General features: G+C 44.5%; 1 protein-coding gene across 1 annotated transcript in view; it reads left to right on the top strand.

The window, feature by feature from the left end:
• Nucleotides 1–20,089, top strand: part of C7H3orf49 (chromosome 7 C3orf49 homolog) — a 32,982-nt gene extending 12,893 nt beyond the window's left edge. Inside the window, 7 exon segments of the mRNA XM_065408273.1 lie at nucleotides 9,558–9,626; nucleotides 12,667–12,804; nucleotides 15,638–15,768; nucleotides 17,800–17,904; nucleotides 18,564–18,677; nucleotides 19,884–20,022; nucleotides 20,025–20,089. Coding sequence (XP_065264345.1) covers nucleotides 9,558–9,626; nucleotides 12,667–12,804; nucleotides 15,638–15,768; nucleotides 17,800–17,904; nucleotides 18,564–18,677; nucleotides 19,884–20,022; nucleotides 20,025–20,089 — 761 coding nt within the window.
• Nucleotides 20,090–22,611: the final 2,522 nt, after the last annotated feature.

Below are 22,611 nucleotides of genomic sequence, written 5' to 3'. Positions count from 1 at the left end.
CATGCTTCCCATTGATTTGTAGCTTTGGGAATTCCAATAAATGGATATACTACTGGGTTAGCATTAACAACGAGCCGCTCCCCAGCTAAACAATTGTGAAGAGAAACAGTGGCTGTGGTGTTAACTCCTGTACGCTCTGGTGCATTTTCTGCCGGAGGCCTAGGATTTGCTCTAGCTAAATTAAGCAATGCTAGAAAACCTACAGCCGCCAAATACAACTATTTAGCAATGTTATGGGGACAAATTGCAGCAAACTAGGGCATGAGTTTAACGCTGGCTTTCCTGAAGTGAAAGTGCACTTTAAGCATTGGGCCAAGATCTTTAAAAAGGGAGCCTAAAGTTAGGGTCAGAGGCCTGGATGTACAAAGGGGGTAACATGTTACAATGCTCAGCATAGAAAATCACAGGCCCAACACTGCACTTCATAAAGCCTGAGTTAAGGTGCCCAGGCCTACTATACAATGAATGGGGAGAGAGAGACACCGTAGAACGTGCTCCACAAAAGCCAGGTGGGAGCCATCTAAGCTAGCCAGAGGGAGATGCTGACAAGAGGGATGTTTGCTGAGTCCTGCCCCTGTTACCGAGCTAGAGGCCTCTATGCAGCCTGAACGTGCGCACCTGTCTGTGCTTGCAGTTCTCATCGGTGAACCTCTCAAGCATTCTCATAACACAAGAACCAGGGGGCACCCAATGAAATTAATAGGCCGCAGATTTAAAACAAACACAAGGAAGCATTTCTTTACACAACACACAGTCAACCTGTGGAACTCGTTGCCAGGGGACGTTGTGAAAGCCAAAAGAATAACTGGGTTCAAAAAGGAATTAGAAAGCCATTGATAGACCTATCCTCCATGAGGTTATTAGCCAAGATGGTCAGGGAGGCAACCCCATGCTCTGGTTGTCCCTACACCTCTGACTGCCACATGCTGGGACTGGATGACGGATGGATGACTCAACAATTGCCCTGTTCTGTCCATCCCTCTGAAGCATCTGGCACCAGCTACTGCTGGAAGACAGGATACTGGGCTAGACTGGCCATACTGGGTCAGGGGTACTAGGTTCTGGATCTCCTGGATCCTGGGTGAGAGCTCTAACCAACAGGCTATAGGCTCATTCTTGTACTTTGCTTTCTCACGGGCCCCAAGAGAGACCTTTTATAATTAGGATCAGGTCCTTCAGGACAATTAGGTGGAGGAATGCATTTGCACTGCGGCTTAGGCAGAAGACAGGCATCCAGATGCCTAGAGGGGAGCAGCAGGGTGCATTCCAAGATGCAGGAACACAGGTGCCTAGGGTCCTTTTTACTGCAAAAACTTAACCTAGGGAACTTTTACATTGGAAATATAAACACCTAGCAAGACGCCTACTGGGTTCAGTGGTGGGGCAGGGGTCTTGTGCATTGCCGTGATACCAAAACTGGAAGGTAGGTGCACAAATCCTTCTGTGCATCTAGCCCATAAGGGCCCTAAATAACTTTTCAAAAATGCTAAAAACCAAACAGTGTCCACTGAGAGCTATGCTGTGTTCATTACTGGGGCAAATTATGTAGGTACCTCTAACTTTAGGCATCCTTTTCTTAATCATGGCCAACATTTCCATCCATAAGTCATTGCACAGGGTGAATCAATTCAGACAGTAAACATCCCTCTTATTTGTCTCCTTTCACTTAGTTTTTCCAGAGCTGGAAAAAAGCTCATTTGAAAAATGTTTGACTTTTGCCCCTGCCCTCTTACGTCTCCAAAAGCACCTTATTCTCCAGCCCATTGCTCTGTGCAAATGACATGGTTAGTCCATTGCCAGGACATACTGCTTGGGAGCCACCAGCAGGAGCCAGGAGAGGTCCCAACAGATCCTCCTCCCATCAATTACCACTGTCCCTACCCCTTGGCCATTATGCACTTGAGCAATATTGTGCTACTTTTTACCTGCCGCACTGTGGAGATCAGAGGTCATGTAATGGTCCCTTCTGTCTACGAAAACTGTGTTCCTGCCACTCCATTCCTTTTTCTGTCCGTCGGGGTGTGGAGTTGGTTGGGTTTTTATACTGAGTGGTGTTCTGAAATCTTTTCACTCTTCCTTCCAGTGGCGGATTTAGAGTTAGTGGGGCCCTGTGCGCAACTTCATTTTCGGGGGGCCCTCTCGGGACCCAGCCAAGAAAAAGAACAGTCTCACTTAGCTCTCCCCCATTTTTCATTCTTTTTTTCTTCCTCCTCCTCCTATATTATAAGTAATGGGAAGTAAATGAAAATGAAGTGAGGTACCTTGATTGGGGCAGGGGTTGGGGTGCAGGAGGGAGTGCGGAGATCAGGCTCTGAGAGGGAGTTTGGGTGCAGGCTCTGGGTGTTGGGGTGTGGGAGGGAGTCAGGGGGGCGGCGCTTACCTCGGGCAGCGCGGCTCCCAAAGCGACCGGCACACGTACCCCTCTGGCAGCGGCTCCTAGGCGGGGGGTCAGGGGGTCTCCACAGGCACCGCCCCCGCAGCTCACATTGGCCGCAGTTCCCAGCCAATGGGAACTGCGGAGTCGGCACTCGGGGCGGGGGCAGCACGCGGAGACACACACACACCCTGGTTCAGTGACTAGTTTTGTCTTCTGTTTAATTCAATGACTAGTTTTGTCTTCTGTTTAATTCAATCCATCAGTTCTCACCGAAGACACTTCTGACAAGATGTTTACTGCATGCCATTCACCATGATTATTGTATACACAGTAAATCCGTTTCGGATTCACCCAACAGGCTGGTTTCTGTGGTACAGAAGAGTCTTAAAATAGAATAGGTGAATAGAATTTTAAAACATTGTTAACCTTGCTTGCTTGCAGCCTTGAGTCAGGTCTGCAGACAGTTTTTGAACTGAAATAACAATTTCAGTTAGGGATGTGACTTTTTTACAGGAATACAATACAGGTATACAATACAACTCCGAGTGTGGGCACAGTTTTACTGATAAAAAGATGCTGTGTACCATATAGCTTATTCCCCTTCCCTTCCCTGAATAGCTATAAAACAACTAGAGCAGTTAGAGGTACTAGTTTCTAGTGTAGACACGGTCATAGGAAATGGAGAGAACACAGGGAAGTGGTGTGAGGTGAAAACTGGGTCTTAGTCACGTGCCTTCATTGCTAGAGGGCCCTTAATCATCTGAGAATTGCAGATTGATTTCCCTGAAGATCAAGCAGAGAATATTTCCCAGGGTTTTGCAGAAGGAAGTAGTACTTTCTGGGAATTAATCACTGACTGCGGCCTGGTCTACGCTACACGGTTCGGTCAGCCTCGCTATGGAAGTGTCTTCACTAATGACTATGGAAGTGTCGTGGGGTCTGGCTCGCCTCTTGTTTACACTGACTGTTTATTCTATTGAAGCCAGTGAAATTACATGGGCTTTTTCTGTCTTGCCCTGATGTAAGTGAGCAGAGAATCAAGTCCTTTGTCATTGTTTTGTGCTTATGAAAACAAGCAGATAAAATTTGATGACTCGGGAGGTGGAGGGGAAAATCAGCACAAAGAACGTATGCGTGTTTTAAATTCACAACCCTGCCTACTTAGCCAAATAATGCTTTAGCTGTCTTTAACAGCGTCTCCTTGAATCTTAATTACTTAAAGGTCCAAAAAATAAAAAATAAAATCCCCAAACCCACAGATCTGTTGTAACAAATATACTGTACACAACTGCTCTGTATTACAGGGCTTGTTTGTCATTAGTAGCTCTGCTAAGACAGGTTTTTCTAACACACTGTCCATGTACAAGTGTATAGGATCACAAACAGGTCCCTTGCTTCTCTTTTGTTGCCATCCTTCTTTGCAAAGTGGCAGTACTTAAGCCACACTTTCAGCAGCTAAACAAAGTGGACTGTACCAAGACATGAATTTGTATTCTATGAAATCATTCATGATGCATTTTATTTGATTTGGCTTTTGTTTGGTTTTTCCATAGTTTCATGAAATGTGGTGTTCACGCTGGCCCAGACGCTGATGTTCGCATTGAATAGCACATCACTCTAGGATGTTAATCCTGGAGACCTTCCTTCTTTAGTCCCACAGTTGGGGAATTTGCTCGAGTGAGGTCTGCTACAAAGGGCCATAGTTTGAGAATTAAGAAACTGAACAAACACCCAAGTATTTGTCTTAATTCCAGAGACTTCAGCCTATCTGTAACTTACAAAAGTAAAGAAAAGAATCAGCTTTCTTGAGAGGATTGTCTACTCAACACTCCTGAAATCTAGAAGTATCCTATTCTTGTAGCCAATTTAAGATATCCCCTGACATGAATATTCATACCAGCAAAGGTTTTGTACTTTCAATGTTTTTAATAGCAAAAATTTACCAAAGTAACTTTTCATTAATTAACATTCTCAGATCAATTCTATTTCACATTAAATCGGTTTAATCGGATTCATAGCACATGAATCAAAACATCCAAATACTGACCTGGAGGGGTGTCCAACCGCAGAAGAAGAAGATGCATGTGAAACACGATTCTAAATGGTCCTGTGGCACCTTTAAGACTAACAGAAGTATTGGAGCATAAGCTTTCATGGGTGAATGCCCACTTCATCAGACGTCTGATGAAGTGGGCATTCACCCACGAAAGCTTATGCTCCAATACTTCTGTTAGTCTTAAAGGTGCCACAGGACCCTCTGTTGCTTTTTACAGATTCAGACTAACACGGCTACCCCTCTGTTACTTGACACGATTCTAAATGTTTCCCACTGATTGGGCTGATTATACGTGTATTTCAATGACTTCCACTTACCGTATAGAAAGTCAATCAAAAGTGAACATAACACTTCCACAATATTAGTAGGAAATGTTATTCTGGTCAACATTGTTCCCAGGTGCTCTGTGTACAATTGTCAACTACAAGTGACTTGCTACATAAATAAAGTAGTTAGTGATTAAAAGTTTACGCTGTTTTGTTTGTGTCGGGGGGAGATTGTTTTTGTGAGGTTTTTTTGTGAAATACAGTATGACAGGAAAATATTTGACTTGGAATACTTGCTGACACAAAATTCTACACAGTAGTTTAAACTCAACAGATTAATTTCACTTGACTTAGTGTAAAATGAGATTTAAGGTGAATAGCACATTTTATGTAAGAGACATTGAAAAGTCATTAGCAAACAACCTGGCCTGCTAGCTGATAACTTATATGCTAAGTCTTGTGCCAAAAAAGTATGCTAATGATGCTAATTCGTTACATAAAGTACAGTGTATTATTTCCACTATTTACCTATGATGTAACACTATAGTGTTAAACAACTGACATTTTATTCTTTAAGGCCTGATCCTTTTCCCACAGAGATCAGTTTTACATTATCCTGATTACAAATTGGCAAGGCATAAATATTTTTCCTAAATACAAGAACAATTTTTAAATGTTTATCCTGGCTGTCTCTGTATCGTTTCTATTAAAAATATCGCAGAGCTCTCATTCAGTGAAACTAGTTCAGCATCTCTCAGCCAGGTGTCGTTAACATTGCATTGCAAAGCCAGTATTGGAGTGGTCCCAAACGGAAAGGATGCCAGCCACAAATGGCAGTTTTTATTCCATGCCCTCTCCCACATGGGACAGCTCATGAGCAAAGTTATGCATGTGCTTTAGTGCAGGCAAAACTAGGCCCTTAGCAAGTCCAGACTCCATCTACGTCAGGTACTTTATCTTCTGATCTTAAACTGTCTCCTTGGAAATAGCTATGCCTGCCAGTAAGGTGAATCAGCCCTTTTCATATAGCTATGGGGGCTATTCTTACTTAACATTTACGTTGTGCTCACAGCATGCTAGGGGCTCTACAGACTAACAAAGGTTTTATCATCGAAACACACGTCAGTTCCACCGTTTTCTGTGGCTGGAGCTTTCAGAGGAGACTCTGAAAACCAAGGTCCTGTCTGCTCTGTGTGGACGTTAAAGAACTTGTAGTATTTTCATAACTCTAAATATTTACCTTAGGGCAAAAAGGACACTATCTCCATTGTCATGCCGCTCTACCTCAGCTGTACCTACCGAACTTCAGTAAAGCTGTTTGTAGCTGTAAAGGGTGTGATCCTATGCAGATAAACTTAACCCTTTGCTGCTAAACAGTTCCATTGACTTCAAAGGGCCTAGTTGTGAATAAATATAGGAATAAATACAAGGATATATGAACATTTTGCAGGATCAGGGCCATAGTATGTAAAGTGTCCTGGAAAAGTCAAATATCACTATAATTCTTAAACCGTTCTGCCTTTTATTCACACTAAAAGCCAGCACAATACCAACTTCCAGTCAAAAGAACATGCGTTATGCATTTTCCCTAAAGGAAAGCAGAAAAGCTAGGAAAAACAGAATCAGAATACAGGACTTGTGTACAATTCAGATTAAATATGTAGCATGTAATGGGCAGGACTGAACTATAATAAAACTAAATATTCATGAATATTAACAATCATGGGTTTCAGAGTAGCAGCCGTGTTAGTCTGTATCCGCAAAAATAACAGGAGTACTTGTGGCACCTTAGAGACTAACAAATTTATTAGAGCATAAGCTTTCGTGGGCTACAACCCACTTATATTAACAATCATGTATGTGTTAAAAGAAACACCCAGGAACAGCAGGCAAGAATGGAAAAATATTGTTAACCTCTGCTGCCATCTGCTGGCATTGATGTGCCAATGCATGCTTACTCCTAAACCAGAGAACATGGATAGTGATTGTTATGCCAGGGATTTGGCCAGTTACCTTGTTTTTGAGTTGTGTGAAATATTCACATTCAGCTTCTGCTCTGACTGATCTTGTGTTTGTGGCTCGATACGTGCTGCATGTGTCGACGCAGAGTAGGTAGCTAAACAAGTAGCTACTATGTGCCAGTGCTCCTTGTTCCCCACATCAGCTATTCTCGTCGCCAGCAAGCCTAATGTCCCATCAATTTTATTTGAGACTTTTCAGGAGGGAGGTGTGCGGCTTGCTGGGTGGTAGTGGGGGTATGTTTTTTGGGGGGGGCGGGGGGGTGTAGGGCACATACCGGAGACATTGCAATTGCTTCCCTCTGGATGTTTAATTTTGTTGTTCTTCTTTTAAAATATTTTTTACTGGAAACAAATCTTCCAGCAGATGCTTGCAAACTTCCTGCCCCAGGAAACCAAATGGCCAGGTTCACAGAGCATTGTTGCAAACCCAGGTCCGGATCCGTAGCTGGTGTAAATCAGCATTAGGGAATGTTGCCAGCCTTTGGGATTTTTATCCTGAGTCCTGGGATATTTGGGTTCAACCCTTGGGAAGTGGCAATACTGGTTGGCTCATTGGCTTCAGTGGGGCTGCAGCAATAGGCCATGTGAGTCTCAGAAAAGTGGCTTTAGTGAAGGTCACTTTGCAAAGGTATTGAGGCCCCCACTCCAATCCCCTGAGAGGTGCTATCCCTCCTGGCTACTTCACTTTCAGCTAGTTGACTAATGTTGATTCCTAATGGTCTACTACAGACTAGGGACCGAATGGCTAGGTAGCAGTTCTGCAGAAAAGGACCTAGGGGTCACAGTGGACGAGAAGCTGGATATGAGTCAACAGTGTGCTCTTGTTGCCAAGAAGGCTAACGGCATTTTGGGCTGTATAAGTAGGGGCATTGCCAGCAGATCGAGGGACGTGATCGTTCCCCTTTATTCGACATTGGTGAGGCCTCATCTGGAGTACTGTGTCCAGTTTTGGGCCCCACACTATAAGAAGGATGTGGAAAAATTGGAAAGAGTCCAGCGGAGGGCAACAAAAATGATTAGGGGTCTGGAGCACATGACTTATGAGGAGAGGCTGAGGGAACTGGGATTGTTTAGTCTCCAGAAGAGAAGAATGAGGGGGGATTTGATAGCTGCTTTCAACTACCTGAGGGGGGGTTCCAAAGAGGATGGAGCTCGGCTGTTCTCAGTGGTGGCAGATGACAGAACAAGGAGCAATGGTCTCAAGTTGCAGTGGGGGAGGTCTAGGTTGGATATTAGGAAACACTATTTCACTAGGAGGGTGGTGAAGCACTGGAATGGGTTACCTAGGGAGGTGGTGGAGTCTCCTTCCTTGGAGGTTTTTAAGGCCCGGCTTGACAAAGCCGTGGCTGGGATGATTTATTTGGGAATTGGTCCTGCTTTGAGCAGGGGGTTGGACTAGATGACCTCCTGAGGTCCCTTCCAACCCTGATATGCTATGATTCTATGATTCTACTAGCAATATCTGCAGACACTGGTCGTCGGGCTCAGCTCTTTCCCTCCAGTGGCACCATGACTGGCTCCTTGGTTCTCTCTCTCTCTGAAACAACCCCCATCTCCACCTTCTCTCTCCAGGTTTCAGAAAAGCAGCCGTGTTAGTCTGTATCCGCAAAAAGAACAGGAGTACTTGTGGCACCTTAGAGATTAACAAAATTATTTGAGCATACGCTTTCGTAGCTTAATTATATTATGTTCAAATAAATTTGTTAGTCTCTAAGGTGCTACAAGTACTCCTGTTCTTCTCTCTCCACACTCTCGAAATCTTGAAGGGAGATCTGAGGCCCCTCAGCTTTCCCTCCAGAAAGGAGCTAATCTATTGGAAGATGCCTATAGCATCCTGAGGCCATCCCTTCCCGCCCAACATCTTGACTGAAGAAGAGGTCTACGTCCCTTCTTTCCCTTCTGAATGTTTTTCTGTGGAACAAGGTCTGACTCTGTCTCTCCTGGTTGCACCAAACAGGTCTGGGCTTTGTGTACTTCTCAAAATCCAAGGGTGTGTCAGCACCACTGCTGGGAGGTCTGATTCCCAGCGCAGGTAGAGAGCCTTGCCCAGGTGAAGCTAGAACCGCTGCTCAGCCCCTGGGTCCAAGCTTGGCGGCTAGCCTAAGAGGCTGCCCATGCAGCAGCGTCCACACTGCTAGTCCACATGCTAGTATGCGTCTGTCTACCCAGGCTGGAGATCACACCTCCCAGCTGCTGTGTAGCCATAGGGGTGAAGATTTTCTGGGTATCTTAGCTATTACTTTGGTAAAATCTGTGAAACCCTAGGCAGACTTTCCCGGGATGAGGGGTGGTGGGAGGCGTGTGTCAGGTTCTGTCTACACTTGCAGGTCGGGATGTGATTCCTATCTCGAGGAGGCACACCCACACTAGTTCTCATTGATCTACCTGACTAAAAATAGCAATGGAGTCGTGGTAGCATGGACCATGGTGAGCAACGGCTCAGGCTAGCTGCCCCGGGTGTAAATCATCAGGGGGGGAATTGCTGTCTTACTAAAGTGTTGTTCACTTGATGGGTAAGGAATACACCACAAAATGTTTAGCTGCACATCATGGAATTTCCCATAGCTCTGACAAACTTATTTATTATCAGCCCTAAGTTACCTCAAGCAGGACATTTCTCGTAACGGTGAACCTAATACATGCCAGTGAACGGAGATGAAATTCCTAAAACTTGGCTAAAAGCAGGTCTGAGATGGAAGCACCCACTTCAACATCTGCAAATTGATCAGACAGTCTAAAAGTGTCGCTATTAGGATGCTGAGAATCTCTACTAGTCAATTAGCTTGCAGTGAACTAACTATGCACCATAGGCAAATGCATTTTTCCAACTCTTTTAGGAGCTACAGAAACGGGGCACATGATGATGATAAAATACCGCATATCAAAAAGAAAAATGGGATTGAGAGGTAAGTAATACTAATGACTTCAATGCAGCTATATATCATAATCTGGTAGAATGCAAGGGGATGGCTATAATACTTTGAAACAGGGCCCAGTATGTCTGATGCATTGGTCTTTAAAGGGAGAAAGTTATTATACAATTTTCACCTCATGCTTTAAAACAAATGGAAAATCCCCACTGAGTTAAGGCATTGAGAATGCATACAAGGTAACTGGAGAAAATCTCAGCTCATACAAAATTGCAGCTGTTATCTGGAATACTTTAATTCAAACAACACAGATCTCTTTACTCCCTGCCCGAATGCGTTTTAGACTTAATAATAAACTTACATATTGAGTTGGGATTAGATATTTTTGTCTCCACATCATAAGCATAAAGACTCGGAGGATCAAAATATGTTTTATTATTTTTGGCACAGCTTATAAGGTATAACTTACAAAATATTCAATGCAATAGACAAAGTTAGTGGAGATGTTGTGATTACTCATAAGAACATAAGAACGGCCGTACTGGGTCAGACCAAAGGTCCATCTAGCTCAGTGTCCTGTCTTCCGACAGTGGCCAGTGCCAGGTGCCCCAGAGGGAATGAACAGAACAGGTAATCATCAAGTGATCCATATGTAACAACCAATAGTTCACCACTCATTAAACACTGTATGTATTTACTGTCCTACTGCAGTCAATACAGAGTTTTTTTGTGGCATGTTTACTTTTTTATTTGTATTGTGGTAGCACTTAAACTCGGGCATGGATGGGAACCCCATGGGTCTAGGCCCTGTACAGACGTGGAATAAAAAGATGGTCCCTGCCACAGAGACAACCATCGGCTACAACAGACAGATGGGGTGGGTGGGGGGAAGACAATGAGACAATCCTGGCCAGCATCAGAAGCTGAGATCTCGGTGCACGCCAGCTGCCAGACCACTACTAAGATATTTGCAGCCACAGTGGCAGAGGTGAGGTTTAAGCGAATACCAGGACTATTCTAAATTCACAGAGAAGCAACTTGGCTACAAAAGAGTTCATGCTGACCGTGTGCTTCGGTGGAGTTCAGCTAACTCCCAACATTACTTTTTTTTTAAACAAAAATTATCCATCTTCTAAACCCCCTAAACATTAAAATGCCTGGTAAACAGTTAAAAGACCTAGCCAGTTCCCACTGCATTTAAACCTTTCCCCTCCCATCTGACTAGCACCAACTCCCCAATCTTCACTCTGCCCCTAGCATTTTTTTTTTTTTGGAAATGTAAACAAACATCACAATGACTAAGGGCTGGTCTACAGTGTGTGGGGGGGGATCGATCTAATATACGCAACTTCAGCTACGCTATTCGCGTAGCTAAAGTCGAAATATCATAGTTCGTCTTACCTGGCCGTCCTCACGGCGGCAAGTCAACCGCTGCGGCTCCCCCGTCGACTCTGCTTACTCCTCCTGCCAAGGTGGAGTACGGGCGTCGATTCGGGGATTGATTTATCGCGTCTAGATGAGATGCGATAAATTGATCCCTGATAGATCGATAACTACCCGCTGATCCGGCGGGTAGTGTAGACGTGGCCTAAGAGTATTGTGGCCCAGGCTGTCGGGTAATGAAAAGGGAGGGAGGGAAAAAGCAATACGCTACTGCATTCTGCCATGGTGAGATGAACGTACCTCTGTGTAGAGCCTGGAGGAAATACTTCTGAATGTGCAGCCAGATCAAGCGTTTGCTTCAGCCTGGTTCAAACCCAGCAAGAAACACATTGCTTAAGGTTGAGTCAGTAGGAAAGGAAACAAACAGTTTATACGCCCCAAAAGAGCTTTCCTTTCTAGACAAGGTCTAAGTTAAGGTGTGAATTTAAACTGCTACATACCAGTGTAAACCCCCATTTGGACATTCTTAGTCTGGTAGAAGAGTGAATGTTTTGGTTTAGCTCAAACGCCTTGCCAAATGGCATAAACTGAACCAGCCAAAAAGCCACTCTTATACAGCTATAAGCCCCTTTTATTCCAGTATAACTTTCCCATGTAGACAAGAGCCTTAAGGACTCTCCAGTAAAATTAATCTGAATTAACTAAAGGTGTGAATTTAAAGTGGATCAGTGAACTGCATTAAATTCCTGTGCGGATACTTATTCAGAATTGAAGTGGCCTTAATTCAGTTAAAACCAAATGAAGGCAACTTTAATTCTATCTAGAAGAGCTCACACGGGGGTTTAGTGCAGTTAATTTGGATTTCCTGAGTGTCCTCCTGTAGACATGGCCTTATTCATCTTTTTTTTAGTAGTTTCCTAGTTCTTGCTTCCTGACTACATGGTGTGGGCAAGTACTTACCTCTTCCTCAACGTTCTGCTAGCTCCTAGCGAGCCCGGTTCCTGCTTTCCTTAGTGCAGGGTTTTTACAAACCACTTCATATATAGTTATAAGTTCCCCAGTACAGCTCTGATTCAGCAAAGCATTTAAATTCCATTGAAGTTACTGCTTAAGTACATGCTTAAGTGCTTCCCTACCTCCCACACCCAAAGTACTAAAAGGCAATTATTCTCCTTGGCAGCAGATCAACCAAACAAAAGAGAAATGTTGGCATTTTGCTAGCACGGAGAGATTCTGTGTGAAAAATGTTAGAAAACTTTTCAGAAGTAAACTTCCGACCAACTTTCAAAACATCGCTTCACTTTAAAACTCCTTTTCTGTGTTCACCATACTTCACAGAAGAAAAAAATGGTGCTGGGTTGAAATACAACGTGCTGGGTTTCTGGGATATTGGCATTTGTGGGGATGTCAGAGGTGAACATTTATTTTCTTCCCACCTTTGAGTAATTTGAAACTTCTCTATAGTCATTACATTTTCAATAGGCCATAACAGGAAAAAATGGACAAAAGCCCATTGAAGTTTAGTGGCTGTCCCGGTAATTTCATGAGGGCCAGCGTGTCACCCATTAGTGGGTTTTGTAGATGCTGAGCTCTTGTAAGGGTTAGGCCCATTGTTAGACATAGGACTTTAAAAAAACCCTTTGTGTCAGACGCAAGGTATTTGAATTCTATATTTACTGCATGTAATTACTAGTCATTTTTCTTTGTCTCTGGTGGCATAGAGCTGTGTCTACTAACTTACTGAAATGAAATCTCCTGATACCCAAAGATGACGACTCCTCCAGTGGAAGTGACTCAGGTTGTCTTGAAATCTGTGAAAATGAGAAAAAAGGTTTTATGACGCATATGAGGACAACAATGGGGAAAAATGCTTCTGTCCTATCGAAGAACACATTAAAAAACTCAAACTACATGATGACAGCCCTGTAAATCTAACTAGCTACAGAGCAGGTGGCTTTTGTGGAGCACATGGACGTCTTCCAAAAATAATTAAGGCGTTGCCATCTCCCAGAGGATTTCCAAAAATGAAAACATGGAAGCTTTCTCAGAATGGTAATTTAACATTGAATGAGGGATCAGTCCTGATTCTCTGTGCCTCAGTTCCACCCTCTCATTAACCTCAGTGATGGATTTTCTTCTCTGTAGCAGAACCAGGTCTTCTGAGTGTGTCCATGAAATATAGGACTAGGTTCATGAGAGCTAACATGGCTCTGAAACAAATACTGACCTTTAAGAAGCCCCAGAAATCTTCAGGTTTGTTAACAACTGTACTAAAATATAGTAGAAGTTCTGAGTTTGAGGTTTACATGTGCATACTTTCGATCAGGGTTTTCAGAGGGGGCTACCCCGTGCTCTGGATGTCCCTAAGCCTCTGAATGCCAGCTGCTGGGAATGGATGACAGGGATTGGGACACTAGATGATCACCCTGTTCTGTTCACTCCCTCTGAAGCATCTGGCACTAGCCACTGCTGAACGACAGGATACTGGGCTAGACTGACCATACTAGGTCAGACCAATGGTTCTTCTTATGTACACTTCAGAACTGGTGTAAGATCTTGCAGGCTTCCGTCAGATATGCTGTTTGATACTGCATGGCAACTTCATTGAATAAAGTGTATTTGCTGACTAATAGCACACTTTCATTCCAAGAAATCAGCAGCGCTGGTCTACAATTCAACCTTCGTTTCTAGAGGTGATTCGGTAAAATAAGCTTGCCTTTGGGAGGTGGTGTTGTCCAGGTTTCCTTTGAGGATGAGGACTGAGAGGTCAGAGATGGAGTGCTCGCTTTGTGGAAAGTGTTTGCCCATGGGTGATGGTTTTTTTTTTTTTGTCTTTTATCACTTTTCTGTGTGAGTTCATTCAAGAGGGTAATGCTTGTCGGGTATCGCCCCCATAGTTGTTGGGGCATGTAGGGCATTGGATGAGGTACACCACAGGTTGTTGTGTTAGGCGACCCTCCATGCGCAAAGTGGCAAAGTGGTCTCGGTTCTCCTGATGGGCAGATGAGCGGAGCGTTTCCCCCTTGGCTGCCCCGATCCAGCTTATTTTGGACTACCTCCTTCACCTTAGGGCCCAGGGCCTGGCGCCCTTGTCCGTCAAGGTGCACTTGGTAGCCATATCGGCCTTCCACCCGCCGGTGCAGGGCCATACGGTGTTCTCTCATGCTATGACTGGCCGATTCCTTAAGGGATTGGATCATCTCTTCCCATACGTCAGGCCCCCAGTCCCACAGTGGGATCTGAACCTGGTGCTGGCCCGCCTCACGGGCCACCCGTTTGAGCTGCTAGCTACATGCTCCTGGTTGCCCCTCTCATGGAAGGTAGCCTTCTTGGTGGCGATCACGTCAGCTAGACGAGTCTCGTAACTCAGGGCCCTGACCTCTGAACCCCCGTACATGATGTTCCATAAGGATAAGGTCCAGCTCCACCCACACCCTTCCTTCCTCCCGAAGGTGGTCTCCGGCTACCACATGGGTCAGGACATTTTCCTGCCGGTCCTCTGCCCCAAGCCCCATGCGTCCAATGAGGAGCGCCGCCTCCACACACTGGATGTGCGACGGGCTCTGGCTTTCTACCTGGAGCGGACAAAACCATTCAGAAAATCCTCGCAGCTGTTCATCGCCTCGGCCGAATGCATGAAGGGTCAGCCGATCTCCACTCAGTGACTCTCCAACGGGATCACATCGTGTAGCCGTACCTGTTATGACCTGGCGGGAATCCCCCCGCCGTCAATTGTGAGGGCACACTCAACTAGGGTGCAGGCCTCATGGCCGCCTTTTTGGCCCATGTCCCCATCCAGGACATTTGTAGGGTTGCTACATGGTCTTCAGTTCACACTTTCACCTCGCATTATGTGATCGTCTCCCAGACCAGGGAGGGCGCTGGGTTCGGCAGGGCTGTGTGCCGTCCAGAGAGTCTGTGAACTCCTATCCACCTCCAGCAGATATAGCTTGGAATCACCTATTGTGGAATACACATGAGCAATCACTGGAAGAAGAAAAGAGAATTACCTTTTCCGTAACTGGTGTTCTTCGAGATGTGTTGCTCATGTCTATTCCACATCCCGCCCTCCTTCCCCGCTGCCGGAGTTGTCTGGCAAGAAGGAACTGAGGGTGGGGGAAGCACGCAGCTCCCTTTATACCGCGCCAGGCAGGCGCCACTCCAGGGTTGCGGGGGGTGCTCCCCTCTACGGGTACTGCTAGGGGAAAAACTTCTGGCACCGGTGCACATGGCGAGCACGCACACCTACTGTGGAATACACATGAGCAATCAATCGAAGAAGAACATATGTGACACACCTTTTGAAAATAACACACAAAGTCAGTTTCTATCAAGAAGCTCCTGATGTTAACACTGGGACGTGAGCGAGTTTGGCTACTGGAACTAGAGCAGGAGATAAAGAGGAGAAGGTCGGTCACCAGAGCTGTCCCTGGAAGGGATTAGTAAGTAATGAAAGGTTTCACTGAGCCCATCCAGCATTAGTACTTCAAGCCTCCAGGTGTTCAGTGTGTGTGTCACAGCACAGGAAGAACTGAGATGAGGGAAGAGGAGAATATAAAGAACACAAATTATTTTATGTTGGCTGAGCTTCCAGCTGTCCGTCTCTAGCTCAGAAACAGCACTGTGATGTTTCTAAAGTCTCTCCATCTCCTTTTCTTTCAAAGCAACCATCCAGCTGGATGTGAATGTCATGGAGGAACAAGCAGAGAGGATAACTGGGGAAAACACGGTTGTGAGAGCAAGACAAACCAGGAGACACTTGTCGGTGACATCTCTGACAGCTGAACTCCAAACGGTAGAATTTTGACGATGGTCAGACAACTAAAATAAATGTCTTTTATTCAATTGTGTGTGCAGGCCCCACTGGAGTCAATGGGAGATTTGCCTGATTGGAGGCTCAGACCCAGAATATTTTCCTAATTCAATTCCCTGCCCCTGTAAACTCTCCTTCCCAGCTCCCACCTGGGAAGACCCTGTCTGTGCCGCTCAGTCACCCATGAGATCCTTCTTCATGTCTTGACCACCAAGGGGAGTTCTGGCAGCAAGCAGTCAGCCAGCAGGGGTGGGAGGCAGAGAGCAGCCTGCTGCAGTGGGGTGGAGGCAGCCTCACAGCGGCAGTGGTTCTCAAACTTTTGCACTGGTGACCCCTTTCACACAGCAAGCCTCTGAGGGCAACCTCCCCCACCCCTCCTTATAAATTAAAAACACTGTTTTTACATTTAGAACTATTATAAATGCTGGAGGCGAAGCGAGGTTTGGGGTGGAGGCTGACAGCTCGCGACCCGCCACGTAATAACCTCGCCACCCCCTGAGGGCTCACGACCCCCAGTTTGAGACCCCCTGGACTAGGGGCAGGGGAGCAGGGATTCTGAATGCCCCTGGCTGGGCTGGAGCAGGTCACGAACGGAGCCAAATAACATTGTCAGAAAAGGCTCTCTTCAAAATCCAAATTTTTCACAAAAAACACTTTCAAAATCTTCCATTTTTTTCTTCAATGGAAAAATGACCGTGGAGGTGGGCGGGAATGGAAAAATCAAACATGGAAAAACTTCAAAAATGAAACACTTTTGACAAAAATGCTTACAAATAAATAAATGTAAACATGGTTCCTTTGGGAAACCTACAGAGAGGTGTGAAATGTTCCAGGAAAAACTGCTTTCATGACAAGCTCTAGCTGTGGGGAATGAATGGAGACCAGCGCCATCTGCTGGTTACCCCTAATGGTAGGCCCACACTTGCATAGCCTTGATCTTCCCTGGGTTGCCATTTATTAGGGCTGGCCAGAAAACAAAAATTCTATTTAAACTCTCTGTGGCCAGATGAATATTTACTTATACAAAGTGGAATAGCTCCAAAAGGGGAGACGGTGTGAGCGAGAGTGTAGCGAGGGCCCTGGGAGAAGAATAGACTAGGGGCCTGTTGCGATAATTGGGCCTACAAGCTTACCCTAATTGTGAGCTCAACTGTAAGAAGTGAGTGAAAGTTCATAAAATGTCACAATAACTGATAACAACAAATATTGATGGGGAAAATAAGCAAATGCAAGAGAGATTGAATTAGTCCAAAGAAAAAGGCCTACTGATGCAACTTGAAGACTGTATTTAAAACCAGGCTTGGTAAACAAGAAAAGTGTGGAATCAGAAATCAGCTAACCAAAATTGGTGTGTTGGAAACAGGGCCAAAATACGGACGAGACGGGCTATTCCCATCACCCCCCTTTTGGGGTCCTCAGAAAGAGACTGTGGGGAAAAGCTGGCTCCGCAATACTGGCTGACTGAAAAAGACGGGGAAGGAACAAGCTTCACCATCATGGCTGCCACCCCCATCGTCTCCTGGGATCCTGGACCTTCCTTGTCCTAATCCTGAGAGATGCCCTGACCACACTGGACCAGAGAGAGAGACCCAGATCTCCACCAGCATAGACTAAATTCCAAACACCACCTGAAATATGAGGCTTCATCTCTTTCCCTGCCTGCTTCGGTGTATCCTTTTTCCTTCCCCACCTTACTTCATTTCTTTCCAATCTCTCTCCTTTTGCCTTCTGTTTAATAAGATTCTGGCTTAGTCACCTAAGACTGCATATTTTGCAACACTGCTGTAAGCCTGTGACCAGAAGGAAGCAGCTAAAAGCAATGCCTTAAACAGCCCGTCGCTGGTACCAGTCTGCCAGGTCTCAGAGTGGCTGGTAAGAGCATGTGCTGTGCCGATGTTTTTCCAACAGTGAGGGGGAAAGTGAGAACCAACACCAGAGACCCAAGTTCCATTTTCTATCTTTGCTCTTCTTTTCTTTCCCCTTTTGAGTGTTTGTCTGGTTTTTATTTTCTAGAAAACAGGATTGGACTTTAACAGCACCAGATCCAGCCCATCTCAACTCACTTCCTCTCTCTTCTCCAAAAAGGACAGTTACTACCATCTAAAACTGCCAAACGAAGTGAGTAGATGGGAAATGGTGTAAGGAGCTTTTAACTCCTGCTCGAATAGTCAAGTGGGATGCTCTCATAGCACACTACCGTGGCAGCCCAATTAATGTACCTACCTGCATAGACTGCAAGGTCTTAGTTGGAGGATAAGGGGTATGTTTAGCCCCCAGGCAACATCATATGTACGTGCCACGTTATGAACAGTAACTGAACATATGTCTCAATTACTTCACTGGAGAGGAGTAGTAAACAACACCCAGAAGTGCTTTGCAGTAGGCTGGTTTGAGTTATCCCACCATACATGCAAGGTGCCATGGAGGTAAAGCAGCAGAACACTGCTAGTATCCCATCTCCTTGTGCCAGCTGCTTCAAGGTTGTAGCACGATTTATCCCTAAATTATGAATAAGAGTTTCAGCAGTGGCAGGTCAAGGTAAACCAAGAACAAATGCTTGAAAATAGGAAGATGAGGGAGGAATGAGAACATATTTTTCTATTGGTGACTTGCTTTCTCCCTATGCTGCATATTCAGTGTCTAATACTTTTTACATATTGGGTATTTCCCATTTTATAAGAAATACAACTTACAGATACCATAAAACAAAAATAATTCTTTTAGACCTCCCAAAGCCACACTAGCTAGCCTTGTCTGAATACATTTTTTGTTTTCAGGTTCCTTGTTTGTCAAAAAAGAGGGGAAACTTTCTAGGCCTCAAAAAGAAGAAAAAGAATGAGCGGAAGCTGCAGTATCATTCAGGTGTTACAGCTGGAAAGCTTCAAATGCAGGTATCTGTAATAAAAATAATTAGTAATCTCTCTAGTGCAATGCCACGTATCTTAAACCTGTGTTTTTGCAATTTTCTTAGATGTAGCTTCAAGTTACCATAGATTCACGAAGGGGCAGTGATAGTATCACTTGGCACTGGTGTCACCATGACCGCTTATTCTGTCAGTGCATGAAGTTACATCACATGCTTGTTCTTCTTTCTAAGTTAAAAATTCTGCCCATGTTCCCTAGCTATGCCTAATATTCAAATTGCGCCCCAGGCAGTTTGAGGTAGAATACAATAACTTATTTTTTAATTTAAAAACAAAACCCCCTAGTGTAGGAAATATCAGCTTTATCCCTTTTAAAAATCATCGTGGTGTTGTCTCCTCTGTTTGGTATTCAATGTCCATGTGACGGTGGGACTAGGACGTAGTATCATGGCAACACACAGTCTACCACCTCAGAGAGAGAAGCACAAAAAGCAGGCTAGAATGGTAGGAATAATCTCCATTTTAAAAAATGTAGTATAGTGTGTAGCTGGGATCCCAAGTGCATTTTATATTTGTACATGTGGAAGCCACTCAGGTAAGCAACATCACAATGGATAAGTTTCCAGAATAAGGGCAGAGAGTATCTCATCTGTGCTTCAACAGTTCACAGAAGGAGGAATTCAAGCAGAAGAATAAGGGGGGTTTCAACTACATATTCTCAGGATAGTCATGGCAGACTGGAACTGAAATGTGTTGCTAAAAAACTGATGCCACGGAAGTAGGTTTCGGGTTTGTCTACACGATGTGGTAGTTTGCACTGGAGTGGTGTAAATTCTAGTGCACACTAATGTGTTGTGTACTAACTGGCCTGTGTGGACGCTGCTGTCACACACTAAAAGTTCCCTAGTTTACTTTAACGTAGTACTATTTGAAACGGCAGTAAATGTAGAAATCAGTTGGTTATCTTAACTGTGACACTAACTCTCCCTAACTAAATCTAGTTATAACGTGGTGGCTCTTTATCCCCACCAATCTTTTGCAGATGACTTAAATAGGGACTCTTGATTTTCTTGGAAGGTAACTATTTCAACATTGCATCACCATAAATTGAATTAGAAAATGTAACTTTACTTACACCTATACTCAAACCACTTATCTTCGGTCCAGCATCCAGGAATTTGCTGTTCAATCTGTACACTAGATTGTTTCATTTTAATTTGTGTTCCACACCAGGTGGATGATCGCTTAGAAAAAGTAACTGAAAAGTCCATAGATTTACTGGCCCAGAAACATGCAGAACTCCAGCAGTGTGAGTTTCTGGGAGAGGAGATACTTCAATCATCTAAGCATTTTCAATCGGCTTCTAAAAGAACCTGAAGACATATAAACTAAAACATATGCATTTCCCATGCACATGCTGTTGCTTAGACCCTTTTTAAATAGTAAAATCAGTTAAAATTCAACATACTAGCATAGTGAGAATGATCTATATTTATAGATAGGGCCTTTAGTCTACAAAAGATGCCAACTTGCTTTACAAACAACGGATGAGCCTTGCCAATTTTCAAGCTCCATAATTTGTGTATTGAAGACAGGGGTCTTCCACTGACTTCTTAGCAATGATTGTACTGCAGTGAAGTTTATTACTAAGCGTCGTTGCTCTTTCACAATACGCTACAGAATACTTACTAATTCATATACTATTAGGAAACAATAACTGAACTATACTAGTCAGAACAAATTATTCTTTAAGTTAGTGTCTCTTTAAAAAAAATTAAATCTGACTTGGTTTTGTTCTTTAATTTGCAAAATTCAGTAACTAACAATAGGTAACCCAGTCAATATTTCAAGTTAAAGTTCTACTGTGTATGTTTTACATTAGCAACTTCTAAAAAGCAGCTGGATACAGAATGTTACATGGTAATTAATATTATGTAATGGTTTTGGACAGGAATAGAATATTTTATCTTATAAGCTACAGAAGAAAACTAAATGAGCAGAATGTCGTTACAAAAGTTGGAATTTGGCCACGACACCACTTTTACTCTTGCAAAAAGTGCCATGACCTCTTCAGCGATCACACAAGATCAAGACAGCCGGTAGAAAATGTTTTCACCCCTCAGCTCACAGAGAGCCAAGAAGCGATAATGCCCTCAAATGCTATACTGGGATGTTAGCTCTGTACTAACCCAGGAGGAAGAGTCAGATTCATTAATGCCACATTTGATAAGGTTCTCCTAGAATACTCATTGATAAATTTAATTTCTGCAAGGAGAGAATGAATGGAAACACCTATAATTGACTGATTTCCATGTCAGCTAATATATTGGATTTTATATTATATTGCAACTAACTAACTGAGGTCATGTATATTATAGATTTTTTTTTTTAACTTTCAATTACTGTTGATATAGTTAAAGCAGGACAGACTCTGAATGCGAATTGTATTAGATCCTCTTCATCCTTAACTGTGGTAATCAAATTATATTAAGTATGTTACTTAGCCCATAAGCACTGTGGGTGTTGGTTGTGTCTATGTTGTGGGAGCATAGCACCATGGGGCCTGGATACCTGGTTCCTAGGCACTACTACAATACAGTAACTCCTCACTGAACGCTGTAGTTCTGTTCCTGAAAAATGCAACATTAAGAGAAGCAACGTTAAACGAATCCAATTGTCCCATAAGATTTAATGTAAATGCGGGGGGTAAGGTTCCAAGGAAATTTTTGGGGGGCAGACAAAAGGCATTATACTGTATACTGTACAGTACTGTACTGTGGTGGGGAAGTGCCCCTGGCTTACCCCACACAGGCACAGCCCGCTGCAGGCAAGGACGCTAGGAAGCACCTTTACAGCAGCAGCGGCAGCTTCCCCGGAGGACAGGCTCGGATTTTGCCGGGAATGCTCCAAGCCCGCCTCTTCCTGTCCCTGCTCCACTCCAGGCCCACCTCTTCCCATCCCCACTCCACCTCCTCTCCGGAGCACGCCATATCCCTCCCCCCCACAAAGTCCTGTTTGGCAGCACTTAGGACTTTCTGGGAGGGAGAGGGAGGAGTGGAGATGCAGCACTTCCCCGCTCCTGCCCCTCCCTCCCAGAAAGTCCTAAGCGCGAAGTGCTGGGAGGGAGGGGCAGGAGCGGGGCCCCGCGTCTCCTCTCCACTCCTCCCCCTCCCTCCCAGCTGTTTGGCGGTGGGGGAAGCACCGGGAGGGAGAGGGAGGAGGCGGAGAAGCAGAACTTGTGCAATGCTCCCTTGTAAAGTCACTGCTCTTCCACAGAATCTTACAAGCAGGCAGCCAAACAACGTTATAAGGGAGCATTGCACAACTTTAAAGGAGCATGTTCCCTAATTGAGCAAGGCCGTAACATTGAAACAACGTTAAGTGGGACGACGTTAAATGAGGAGTTACTGTACCAATAAATAGTAGTAGTACAATAAAGGCTTGTCTATCTGGACAGTTAGTTTGCAGCAAGTTGGGGTGTAAATCTACAGCATGAGCCTGCTGTGCACTAAAAGGTCCATAGTGCGCTTTGATCTACTTCCATTTAAAAGTCGAGCAGATGAAAGTGCACCAGGGACCCTCTAAGTGTGTGGTAGCAGGGCCCACGTGGCCAGGTAGAGCCTGACAGGCTGTCTGTTTACACTCCAGCTCACTGCACACTAAACTGCTGTATAGACACACCTTAAGATGTTAGTGATTTAAAGCTGTTGGTGAGCCAACTTTCATATACTAATGTGAGATGATTCTTAAGGTTTATAGTGTATTTGAAACGAAGGAGTAATTACTAACTCTCATTGGTGGGTTCTAAAATGCACTACTCATAGCATTTGGAAAACTACAAGTAAACCATTTGGTCCAGACTTAGATCCCAAACCTGCATCTGGGTCCACTAGTGTGGACTCCTGCATATGAGTAGAGGCTACTGGCATGACTGTGACTGCACGCAGGTACAGGAATCCTG

This window comes from Emys orbicularis, chromosome 7 (assembly GCF_028017835.1).
Source record: "Emys orbicularis isolate rEmyOrb1 chromosome 7, rEmyOrb1.hap1, whole genome shotgun sequence".
Classification (NCBI taxonomy): Eukaryota; Metazoa; Chordata; order Testudines; family Emydidae; genus Emys; species Emys orbicularis.
This window is presented reverse-complemented; position numbering and strand designations above follow the sequence as displayed.